This window comes from Thamnophis elegans, chromosome 1 (assembly GCF_009769535.1).
Source record: "Thamnophis elegans isolate rThaEle1 chromosome 1, rThaEle1.pri, whole genome shotgun sequence".
Classification (NCBI taxonomy): Eukaryota; Metazoa; Chordata; class Lepidosauria; order Squamata; family Colubridae; genus Thamnophis; species Thamnophis elegans.
Genome location: NC_045541.1, coordinates 76,828,868 through 76,841,065, shown reverse-complemented (window position 1 = coordinate 76,841,065; position 12,198 = coordinate 76,828,868). Strand labels below are relative to the sequence as shown.

The following is a 12,198-nucleotide window of genomic DNA, read 5'->3' as shown; positions in this document are numbered from 1 at the left end:
ATGTCTATAATGATTTTGATATCACGGGAATGTCTTGAAACGTAGTCAAATGTAAAGCAAAACAGTGGATGTTGTATTGTCTTTTACCAGCTATTGGTTGTTGTATTTTTTCTTTTACTAATAAAAATAATTTTTTAAAAAAGCCTATCATATTTATTCCTGCAATACTAGTATTAATGTAGCAGCAAGAAGGATTTAACATTGTTGAACTCACAGGCATGTCCACTCATCCCTGAAGGACCGCAACATTTTTTAATGCTTTGTACAACTCACAAACCAAAGACTGTAAAAACAACACAAAGCTTTTTCACATCTTGATGTAGTATGGCAATGAAAGGACAATAGAAAGCCTACAGATGGTAACACTAGTACCTATTAGTACCAAATGAAACAAGAATGATAAAATAATAAATAGAGCAGAAAGCATTTTACTTCTTCCTTTCCAACAGGCCTATATCTTAATTTGCTGAACTTGTAGATCAGAAGGTTGGCAGTTCAGCAGCTCGAATCCCTAGCGCCATGTAACTGAGTGAGCTCCCTTTACTTGTTCCAGTTTCTGCCAACCTAGCAGTTCGAAAGCATGGAAAAATGCAAGTAGAAAAATAGGGACCACCTTTGGTGGGAAGGTAACAGTATTCCATGCCCTTTGGCATTTAGTCATGCTGGCCACATGACCCCAGAGATGTCTTCAGACAGCGCTGGCTCTTCGGCTTTGAAACGAAGATGAGCACCACCCCCTAGTGTCGGCAACGACTAGCACATATGTGCAAGGGGAACCTTTACCTTTACCCTAATCCAGTTCTAGTTCTGCAAAAAATACTGCCAGCCAGACAAGATGTACTTTCCAATGCATCTTTGCATCCCTTGTGCATATACAAAAACTTATGTTAAGCCATGAGTTTTTCTTGATGGAATCAACAAATACTTTGTAGCAGCCTTTTTCTATTCCACATCCTCCAAACATTTACCAAGGATTCTGGAAATCCTAATCCAGTATATTTAGAAAACACCAGATTGGGCAAGGATAGTTTATGGTAAAGATTGTTACCCCTTTACTTAATGATAACTTTGGTTTAATCATAAAAGGATGAGAAGCAGGCCTCGGTCACCTTTTTTTGCCGGTAAAGAATTTTCTCAAATTCTTGTTCTTTGTTCTGCAACTCTTTCTGAAACATGTTGTTTTTCTCAAGTCTTGTTGACTCCTGCAAAAAGAAAACAGAGGAACAAGTGTTCCTTTTTTTTTCTCTCCATAAAATCATTCCAAGCACTTGCCAAACATCATAGGAGTAATCAAGAATTAGGATTGCGTGCAGATCAGGAGTTTTACCTGCTGAACCAGCCGCTCCCTTTCAGCTTTAATTTGTTGCTCCATTTCCTCATAGAGACACCTGATTTCTCGGCCATGGTCGGTCTCTCTTCTAAAAGAATAGAACAGGAAGAAGGAGATGTGGAAAAAGTGTATACCACTGTTTTTCAAACTCGGCAACAATGCTGGCTGGAGAATTCTGGTAGCTGCAGTTCACACATATTAAAGTTGCCAAGTGTGAAAAACATTGGTTGGGTAAAATAAACAAAAAATGAAAACAAAGTAAGAGAATGGGGGAAATCTTTTTTTTAAAGCAAAATAAGTACATTCTACTTCACCACGATACTACACCCTGTCACTTTTCACATACTCACTAATTATGGCACTCTCACAGCCCTACAAAAATATCAAAATGTTTAAATAGTTGCTGCCCATAAAAAGAGAAATTCCTAAAAAGAAAAACTCAGGATTCTTTACAAGAGGCTTAATATGTTGTTTCTGGATAATGAATGTTTGCTGTAAGTTTTACAATCCTATCTGCAATCTTCAGCAACTGTAAGTAGGCCTTGGAAAAATTATTCCAGTAAAACTCGTTGTTGTTAAAGATCAAGGTGTATAAAAGATTAGATTAATCATGTTTTATAATAAATTGACACAATGACTGATTTAAATTACTGACATTTTATCTATTTTGTTTTATTCACAAAGTTGGCTTATCTTGGCATCAAAGTTGAGCCCCATATTTTACTTCAACTATGCCTCCATGCTGTGCATGAATATTTTACCATCAACAATGTTTTACAAATTTTTTGCCTTCTAATTAAAACTGTATGATAGTGTCATGCACTATCATACTTGCACAACATAGTCTTTCCTCTAGATTCCCACATTCTGCCAGTCCCTATTGATGGTTCATGGGTAGGAGAGGTGGCTTGCTCTAGGTTCGGCCAGATTTGGCTGAACCGGTAGTGGTAATTTGGCCTGGGTTGCAGAATCGGCAGATCCAGGCTGGCCATGCCCCTGAACCGGTTCCCCGGTCTCTTCTGCCATTGCCGGCATGTTTCGCAGAATATGCGCAGAACAATTAACAGCCAACTGTGCATGTGCAAGCAATGTGTGGCGGGGGCATACGCGAGTGTGAAGCGAACTGGTGCTAAGTGGTACAGAAACCCACCCCTGATGGGAAGCCAATGCTCCAATCTTCATCATAACAAAAGAGGCATTAAGACATTCTGGGAATTGCTTACCGTTTTAATACCAGTTCCATCGATTCTTTCTCATGGTGTAGTTCCTTGATGTATGAAGAAATATGGAAAAGAAACTCTTCAAACCTGGCTAGGAGTTCTGGTGCCTCTTTTCGGATTCGAACCCAAAGCTCTTGAACTTCACCCTGACTGGAGTAAAGGCAATGGAGATTCTAGCAAAATGCTTTTAATAATTAAAAACAAGACACAACCTTAAGTTCTACTCCTACCCACACTTCCTTATGATAAAAACAAGCAGACCACAAGAGGAAGGACATAAATCTTAAAGTCTGAGCTTTCTCTGTACATTAGGTTTGCACATTCCCCCCTTCAAAATAGTTTTGGTTGACTCTTATTCTAATTTTTGCTCTTCTTCCTTCCTTAATATTGTCACAGAATCATGCATTAGCCCTCATTGGACTAGCAACAGAAAAGCAGAAGAGTAACATTCTCATATGGGCATAAGAAATCCATAGACCACCAGATTTACTATAGCCCTCAGTTCCAGTCAATGTGACCACTGGTAAGAGATATTAAGAGCTATAATTCAGCAGCAGCTGGAGAGCCAGAGGGTCTTCACCCCTATTTTACAGATTAAAGGCAATAGATATAGTTCACTAATTATATAGCAAAGAGTCTGCCATACAAAATTCAAGGCAACCTTTTTTGAACGTGAGGCTGTTAAATGGAACAATTATAATAATCATACTCTAATGGGAAAAGACAGATTGGAGAAGTTCCATCTTACTCTTCAAAGATCTGGGATGCTTCAAACTGCTCCAGCACAGAGCAAAACAGTTTCTCCCCTTCATCCGTCTGGTCCAATTCCTCTGACCAGCTAGATTCAAAGGTCTCCTCGTGACTGGCATTTTCAGAGTTCTGGTGTGGCTCGTTTCCTATGAACTTCCCTATGAAAATAAGTGAAAGAATACAAGATCACCTTTCAGCCCACAGAAAGGAAATTTGCTTTAGGCTTATTTTGCTCTGTTTTGCAAAGAGAGAGAACTACAATACTGACTGGAAGCCCACTGAAGTTACAAACTTCAAGACAAAGTCCCAGACTGCAGTATCAGGACCTACATAATTAATTGGGGAAGCAAAATTAGAGACCCTTTGTGAAATAGCAAATCCATAACCCCATCTTAACTTAGAAAGTGGTTTTCTAAATCGCACTGGCTATGTACGTTGTCCTAAGAACAATAGGACTGGCCAACTTTAGCCCACCCACATAATTTATGCAGCGAACTGTGGTTACTCTGTGGCAATGAAGATAATTCTGCTTATCACCCTTCCCTCACTTAGTACTCATAAGTATGTTTGAATATAAACCTCAGACTCCCCAGCCGTTTAGATCTTTCACCTTGCTAGCTGCAAATTCTGGAAACTACAGTTAATCATACTAGAAGGGCAGCTTCGCGGTCTTAAAAATATTCTCTGCTATTCCACACAGGTAGTCTTCCTCTTAATGTATGGCTGTTCATTCAGCGACTATTGGAAATTAAGATGTCACTGAATGAAGGTATCTATCATTGGTGTTCACAGTCACAGCCATTAAACAGCCCCTGCAGTCATGCAATTGCAATCTGGGCTGTTAGCAACCTCGTGTGATCACCATTAGTGATCATCCCTGCCAGATTCCTGAGAAAGTCAACAGGAAAGTCAGATTAGGAGGTCACAAGCCATTTTGTTTCTCTAAACAGTGCACCATTTCCCCTCTCCCACTTTCTCTCTCACACACACACCAGTTAGAGAGAAGGTTTTTTCCCCTAGCCAGGGAAGTCAGTACAGGGACATATTGTATAGAGGAACAAAGTTGGGACAGCTTCCCTTCCCTATGCAGTGTGCGGACTCCCCGCCCCGCCCCAGGCTACAGAGAAAGCTTTTCTAATTTTCTAGTGCACTGTGGTGAAGGAAGCCAACATGGCTTCCAGACCACCCGTTCTGTGCACAGAGGGGAGCTGCCTGTCTTCCTTCAGCAGGCAGCTCTTTTTCTCCATTCTTTTAACAACCCATTGCAGCCATATCTGGAAGTGCAGGGACAGTGGTCATTGAATGAGGCAGTTATGAGGGCATCTCACTTAAGAACCGCAGTGACTTACAACTGTAATGGACAGAGTGGTTGTAACTCATCGACTATCTATATTATACATTGTTTCCAGGACTAAACTCTCGCAAACACGGAGTATGGTTGAATCCTGCATTTTATTATTAGTATTATTATTTGGACTTCTTACACATATAAATAACTCAGTTTTTTAAAAAACTGCAGTTTGTTAAATGATTTGCTGACCTGATTTGCACATAATACTAAGGTAAAAACAAATAGTTACTATAGCTTAGTGTTATATCTGACAAAATAACTGTTATATGTGAATTAGTGCCAAATTACGGAAGTGGCTATCAGAGAGCGCATACTGCTTTCTTCTATTACTTTTCTCTCTCAAGCATTGTCTTGCTTACCTCAGAAGACAGAGCACAGAGATGCCTTCCCTCTGCTACACCCCCCCCCCCCAGTATTTTAATAAGAATGATTTGTCTAACTGGCTTTCTCATTTGTGATAGGCTGACTATGTCATTCCCCTTATTACTATTGGCTTAGCAAACACTTGATTTCAGAGTTAGGCTGGAAGTTGGGGGAGGGGTCAAGCATGGGATTATTTTAGAATCCTCGCATAACTGCAAAAAACATAAACCTTCCACCCCTAGATTCATGAAACCTTATGTGGCTGTTCCCAAGGGAAGGCAAGCAGTCTGGGGTGATTCTTGTAATTTAAGTAGAGAACAATAAAGTAACCTGTTTTAGCTATCTGAGCGGCTATTAACCATTAACTATTCTGGGATAGGTCAGTACTAGCAATATTCTATTCAGGCAGTCCTCGACTTACAACAGTGTGGTTAGTGACCGTTCAAAGATACGACACTGAAAAAAAGTGACTTTTTGACCATTGCAGCATCCCCATGCTCGCTTGATTTACATTCAGATGCTTAACAACTGATTCACATTTATGACAGTTGCAGTGTCCCGGGGTCTTATGATCACCTTTTTTACAACCCTCTGACAAGCAAAATCAATGAGGAAACCTGATTCACTTAACAACCGTGTTACTGATTTAACTGCAGTGATTCACTTAACAAAGGTGACAAGAAAAGTCATAAAATGGAGCAAAACTCACTTAACAAACTTCTCATTTTGCAACATAAATTTTGGGCTCAATTGGGGTCATAAGCTGAGGACTACCTGTATTATGATTACTACTCCTAAATGTGTAGCCTAGGTCAAATACTCTTGAAACTCCAAGATATTTACCCTTTGGACGAAATATACTATATCATGTCTCTATTCTAGTTCATGAAATCAGAATCTCTCACTGCTTTCCTACCCAATTCCCTACGTCTGATCACTTTGGTCAGCCTGCTTTGTAGCAAAGTTTTAGAACTGTTGATTTAAGTTGTCTTCTTAAACAGAAGAACTTGGTTTCTTCTAATCAGCACAAGGGTATTTTAGTAACCTCCCCTCCTTCAAAGCCAGCTCATACCAAATGTATCTTTCTTACATTATCTACTTTGCCTGCATGGGGGAATTCATGCTTGCTGGATATTTTAGCAGTAAATGAGAAGTGTTGGAAGACTTGTTAGTAGGACAGCAGGTGGTTGCAAGGAAACCTCATCCCAACATGACTCACAGTAAGCCGAACTACATTCCATACTCTGTTCTGCAAACATGAAGTTTGGTGTGGCTTCCAGATGCTCACTACCCTGAGAAACTTGTTTGTGGAATAGACATGGGGCAAAAAAAAAATCCTGAAAGTATACCAACATTTGTAAGCAGTGTTTGTTTTACTAAACAGTAAAATGGCAAAGACAAATAGTTCACCAGCTTGGATTTACTCTTTGTCTATCCATTCCTACCTCTTTGCTTCAGAGTAGAGCAATATTTTCTCCATATATCACTGCCTTGCCTGCTACAGTAGACTGAGTTTTCAGTATGGTTCCATTCTCAGCTGTCTGAGAACAGAAATATGGATTTCCTGTCTACTGTTTGCCTTCAACAGGAGCAGCCATCATTGTTCCACATGTAGTGACTCTCCTTCTTCTCTTACCTAGGCCTACACTGAATTCTACTGGGGTGAGGTAACCATTATTGTCTTGCACCAGACTGTCAAAAACAGCCTCCAGCTGTTCGGTTGTGAATGGTAGCTCACTTTGTAACCGCTGTGGAAAAGAAGAAAAAGGAGGGTCAGATTCAGGATTTTTAACTATAATTAACAGAACAAATAGAAAATATTATTCTCACCTTATTTCCCCAGTTGCCTCTATAGAACTAAGCTTGCCAAGTTCTTGTACAATGCAGATGAAAGGATTGGGGGTGGGGGTGGGGGTACGGACTTTCCTTGAATACATGGGTCTGATGATTTGCACTCTTGCATTTTAATGTGCTCTAAACTCACATTAATGGGTAGAGTTTCTAGTTAAGGTGTGTCTTAACCACTATAGTCTATAATTATAATTAGCATTTAGTATGATAAACCAGAGAATGAAATCCTGAATAACCTTACTGGCATGTAACTCATGGAAAATTGGCAGACGTCATATAAACAATGAACATTCTACTTTGCCAGGGCAGAAACTGGGTGTTCTCTAAGCGCACACTCTGTCCAACTTAGCTGCAATTCATAGCCACAACCATTCATTTGGTATTTCTTCTGCGCCTTTAACAGCACTCTTCAAAGCATGCAAATATGTGCAAAAGAAGGGACCAGGATAAGCTCTTTTTTTAATTTGATATCCCTTCAGTAGCCTTCCCGTATTTTATTTCTTCATGGCACAGAAAGACACAGAAAGATGGCCACTGAAGCCAAAGTTTCATTTATCCTATGACAGGCATCACAACGTCTGTACTTTCTTTCGGATTTATGCTGAAGACTTTCTTGTCTTTGGGAGTAGATGCTGGTGCAGGTGTGAAGTAGACACAGTATCTGTACCTAACCTTCAAGAATTGATGTGAAGAATTTTGCCGCCTCTTGCTAAAATTTAGATATGTGTCCATATATCTTTTAGATGTGTGTCCATTTATTCTTATGTATACTGACTGCTCTGTGTTTTTAAAGAAATGAAGTACAGTCTTTGTCTATGTTGTGTTACATTTGTTTACGGACTTTTTTTATTTAAAAAAAATTACTTAGGCCAAATTCAGCATCCATGGGAAGTAAGAGTTAATGTGGAAGATGATATAAGATTCACCCATTATATTAATCGACAATCTTATACAAACAAAGCTTATTAAATAAATTAGAATTGATTCATATCATATATTAAACCATAAACTTTGATTTTGTTGCCAATATAGATAGCCAATTAATACTATGGCAATTCATAGTGACTATGGCAGATGGTTATGTTCAGCATTTTTGAGTACACTGAACATCAACACCAATGTTGAAGAAAAGCTGAAAAGATGATGGTGACAACCCAAGAGAGGTGTGAAAATGATGGATGGAATGTTGACAGCCTTAATGAGACCAGCTAACGGATCAGTTGGTGAACATATAAAAGGAACCAATCAGAAAGTGGCAAGGGGATCTTCTTGTGACAATTACCAGCTGACTGAATGAACAAGAAACCATCACCAGACTAAGCAACATAAACAAGAGCTAAGTACATGGTGAAGAAAGGCAAAAGGAAAACTTAAAGTAAAAAATGTCTATGGATATTCTCAGTCGGGTCATGGTTTTCCCAAAGGTACTTTTTCAAAAGGCAACTGGAATTTGTTTTTCCTTGAAGAAATTTCACTTTTTATCCAAGAAGCTTTGTCAGTTCTGATGAAGAAGAACTAAAGAAGCTTCTTGGATGAGAAGTAAAACACCTGCAAGGAAAACCAAGGTCCAGTTGCCTTTTGAAAAAGCACCTTTGGAACAAAGTACTAAACTGGATTAGCTGAGCAACCAAAAAGCACAGAACATGAATTGGGCAATTTGGACTTCTTTCCAAATGTGAGAACATATAAAAAGAAAAGATAAATATTAAACTTTGAGCATCTGACTGACCAATGACAGAAAAGAAGACAGTTAAATGATGATGGTTTTCACCATTCCTTTCATTCACTTGAGGGCATATGGGGGTGAAATTCAGCAGGTTCTGATAGGGTCTGGAGAACCGGTAGTGGAAATTTTGAATAGTTCGGAGAACTGGCAAATACCACATCTGGCTGGCCCAGAGTGGGGTGGGAATGGAGATTTTGCAGTATCCTTCCCCTGACACGCCTACTAAGCCACACCCACAGAACTAGTAGTAAAAAAAATTGAATTTCACCACTGATATGGATATATCTAAACAGAAACAGGGAAAATGAATGTCAGTCTTGGGTCAATACCAAGCAATCTTCAACTTTGGTATTACATTTAAGCTGAGACTTTAACAGAAAACCATTTTATGCTAAACCTATAATAATTAAATTATATTGCACCATATTTGATGTCAGTCTGATACTTGGTTTGCTCCAGTACTGTTTTCAAAGCTCAGACTTGAATGTTCTGCTTTGTATTTGGAACAGAATCTGTTAAATAAAGTGATATGCTTCTTCCCATGAACTATGATACTTTCCTACACCTAGTCGTTGCATTCACACAATACATCAAACAAGCAAACCATATAGTATCTTGAGAAGCCAGCCAGTGTCAGATCCTTACCTGCATGTCAAATCTTGTTATGAAACCCTTCTCCTCCTTGTCACAGAGCCGGAAGAGCTCCTGGGCTTTTTCCAGCATTTCCACTTGTGTGTTTCCCTCACCACTCAAGCAGAGAAGGGGAGAAGGAAGCGAAAAGGAGCGAGAGACACCTTCAGTCATTCCATTTACTTCTTTGTCTTCCTGATGGAGAGTTTTGGAATGTTCTTTCCCAGATCTCTGCATTGCTTTGCAAGCTTTTCACTGAAATGATAAAACATTAGGGGTGGGTGGGAGTAAAATGAACTTAATTACTTTTCTCCTTAAAATAATAAATGAGAGTTTTCCAAACATGTTCTGCAAAAAGACTACTGAGAATAATCATTTATATGAATGAAAAACAGGGAAAGTATTTTTCAGAATAACACTGGGTTAAATATGCAGTTCTACCAAAATCTCCATCTCGAAGCAAAACATAGCTCTCATGTGTTTTGGAGGAAGTAGAAGTTAGTGTCCTAGAACACTGCAGAATAAGTAAATACTCTATGCTCTATGCACAGAATATGTGATTGTTAAAACAAGCCTTCTGCTGCAAATATAATCAAGATGAAATCACTACAGCACCACATTTGGAGAAAATAGAACAGAAAAGAGGCATGCCACTATTCCAGATTTTAATCTTTGAAAGTCTTTTGTATTATACCACCACTGATTTAGATTCAAGAAAACCTTCTAACATTTAGAAAGCAGCTTATAACTTGCTTCCATAAAATATTTAGAACACATAAGCATGGATTGAGGCTACAATTTTGTTGAGAATAAGTAATGCTAAATTCCATGGGATTACTTCTGAAAAAAAAAACTAGGAAAACGGCTACTTACATACATATTACATTGCAGGCTTGCTGATATAGAAGAGTATCTTGTATCTTTGTCCATAAATCTTGTATGAAATTTATCTACTGTAAAAAAAAAAAAAACTACAAATATTAAATACTACATAGCAGACCTGAGATGATTACAGTTACTAAATAAATGTCAAACTAAAACCTACTTCATTCAAGTACACATGCTCCCACCAAGAGAATCAGTTTCACAGATATGACTGATAACTTGCCTTCTAGAAGGAACCTTCTTATTTGACCAAATTCTACTAAACGAAGTTTTAGATATCTATCATCCCTGAGTGATCGATATGTGTTGGAAGGAAGACATATCAATCTTTGTATAAAATAAACAGTGCTTATATTTGGAAAGTTACCCTTCAGTACTTAACTCAAAAAAAAAGAAAGGTTATTTAGCGTATGATGCGAACACGATAGAAGAGAAGTAAACATATACAAATAATCCACATATTTATATTCAAAATGTCTCAGGGCATATGGTGGTGGCCTCATAACTAGATGTACATTATATATAAAAAAGAGAGTAACAGATAAAATACCTTTAAAGTCTTCATTTCGATGGCAGAAATAATAAATCCTTTGCTATCAAGTTCACAGAAGCCTTCGGTTTTTACATCTCTTCAAGAGCTGAAGAATTAATGCAGTTTTTCCTCAAATGGGGCACATTTTCTCATCTTCTCCCCAAAAGCCTACAAAGGCCAAACATTCATTATGTAATTAAAACCATGAAAAGAATCCATGTTATTTGAAAGAAAAATTGAAATAGCATTACTATAAATGAGGACACAGAAACACAGACGTGTGTATTATCTGAAATACTTAATTCTCTTTTTAGTCTATTCAGTTGGGTCATAAAGAGTCCTTTGACAGAAAACAGGAAAGACCAGTAAGAAGATGTAGTACAATACCGGTATGGTATTGTATGTTCAATAGAAGAGATTAGCACTCAAGGGAAAGTAGCAGGATGTACTCAAACTATCACAATGCTTATTGCAGCTCAATTGATTCAGCACAGCAGAAGTCTAATTTTTAAAAAGTCCTTTATTTCTATAATATGGTAAACAAAGGCTGTCTAACTCTTAAGTGCCCTTTCCTAAGGATTATTAAAAGCTAAGGATAAACTATTTCAATGCGGTGTAGTCAAAACCAAAGGATCACGTTTCACAATAAGGGAAACAGAAAATCTTCCTTCAAAAAACCCAAAGAGATTTTGTGAGAAATGCAGAGAAATAAGACCCTGTTGTTGTTTATCCCAGTTACTTTGTACAGCAGTATTCCAGCAGATCTTTAAAATAATTCAATATTTTCTCTCTTCTTACAACAATGACCAGAAATATGGAGTCTGCGGGCAAGATGAGACTTCACTTCGTCCAAATTATGGAGTTGTTGGTGCTCCCTGAGCTTGCTTGTTTACTTGCGGATATTTCATTACCCAATTAGGTAACTTCCTCACTGCCAATGAGTGTGAAGTTTGCAGTATATAACCAAACTCAGAGAGCATCAATAACTTCACAATTCAATCCTGAGTGACATACTGTATATTCTCTGCATTTGTCCAGATTGTTAGACAAAGATGCTGAGATGCTACGTCTTCACACAGACTCTAAACAAAAGGATACAGATAATATAGTTGACTGACTCACACATATATTTCGGAACTGTTCCAGGACTGAGTTCAATAAAAGCATGGGCTTGATCTTATTTATTGCCAGGGCTTAATAGCTGGAGAAATATTTTGGAAGACATTTAGTATTAGTTATTTAAGATCTTCAAACAAGACATATTATATCACTTGGTAGATTGTACAGATATTCTAAGTGGGGGAAAGGATATTTTTATTAGATAAGACAAATTGTTGATACTGGTGTTAAATGAGTGATAATATACTCAGCTCCCCATTAGGAACTTAGTAAAGTTACCAAAGCAAAGTATTTTTCAAGTCATGTTCGAAGTTTAGTATTTCTTCAAAGCTTAGTACTTGATGGATATATTCATGCAGTTTTTCACTGGCAGTAAGAAATTGCCTTGCCTTTAAAAACAAACATCTGAGGCAGGTTTACAGTACAACCTTGGAATTTCCC

The 12,198-nt window shown here is 38.0% G+C and overlaps 1 protein-coding gene across 3 annotated transcripts in view; it reads right to left on the bottom strand.

The window, feature by feature from the left end:
* The window catches only part of CRACR2B (calcium release activated channel regulator 2B), a 35,596-nt gene that overhangs the window by 13,709 nt on the left and 9,689 nt on the right, over nucleotides 1–12,198 (bottom strand). For all 3 annotated transcript variants that reach the window (XM_032221509.1, XM_032221501.1, XM_032221493.1), the window contains exons 2-9: nucleotides 10,657–10,806; nucleotides 10,095–10,174; nucleotides 9,237–9,476; nucleotides 6,651–6,762; nucleotides 3,299–3,458; nucleotides 2,554–2,700; nucleotides 1,328–1,418; nucleotides 1,110–1,202 (exon numbers count right to left, since the gene is read on the bottom strand). In XM_032221509.1, the coding sequence (XP_032077400.1) occupies nucleotides 1,110–1,202; nucleotides 1,328–1,418; nucleotides 2,554–2,700; nucleotides 3,299–3,458; nucleotides 6,651–6,762; nucleotides 9,237–9,458 (825 nt within the window). In that variant the 5' untranslated portion in view covers nucleotides 9,459–9,476; nucleotides 10,095–10,174; nucleotides 10,657–10,806. The remainder of the gene's footprint in view (nucleotides 1–1,109; nucleotides 1,203–1,327; nucleotides 1,419–2,553; nucleotides 2,701–3,298; nucleotides 3,459–6,650; nucleotides 6,763–9,236; nucleotides 9,477–10,094; nucleotides 10,175–10,656; nucleotides 10,807–12,198) is intronic.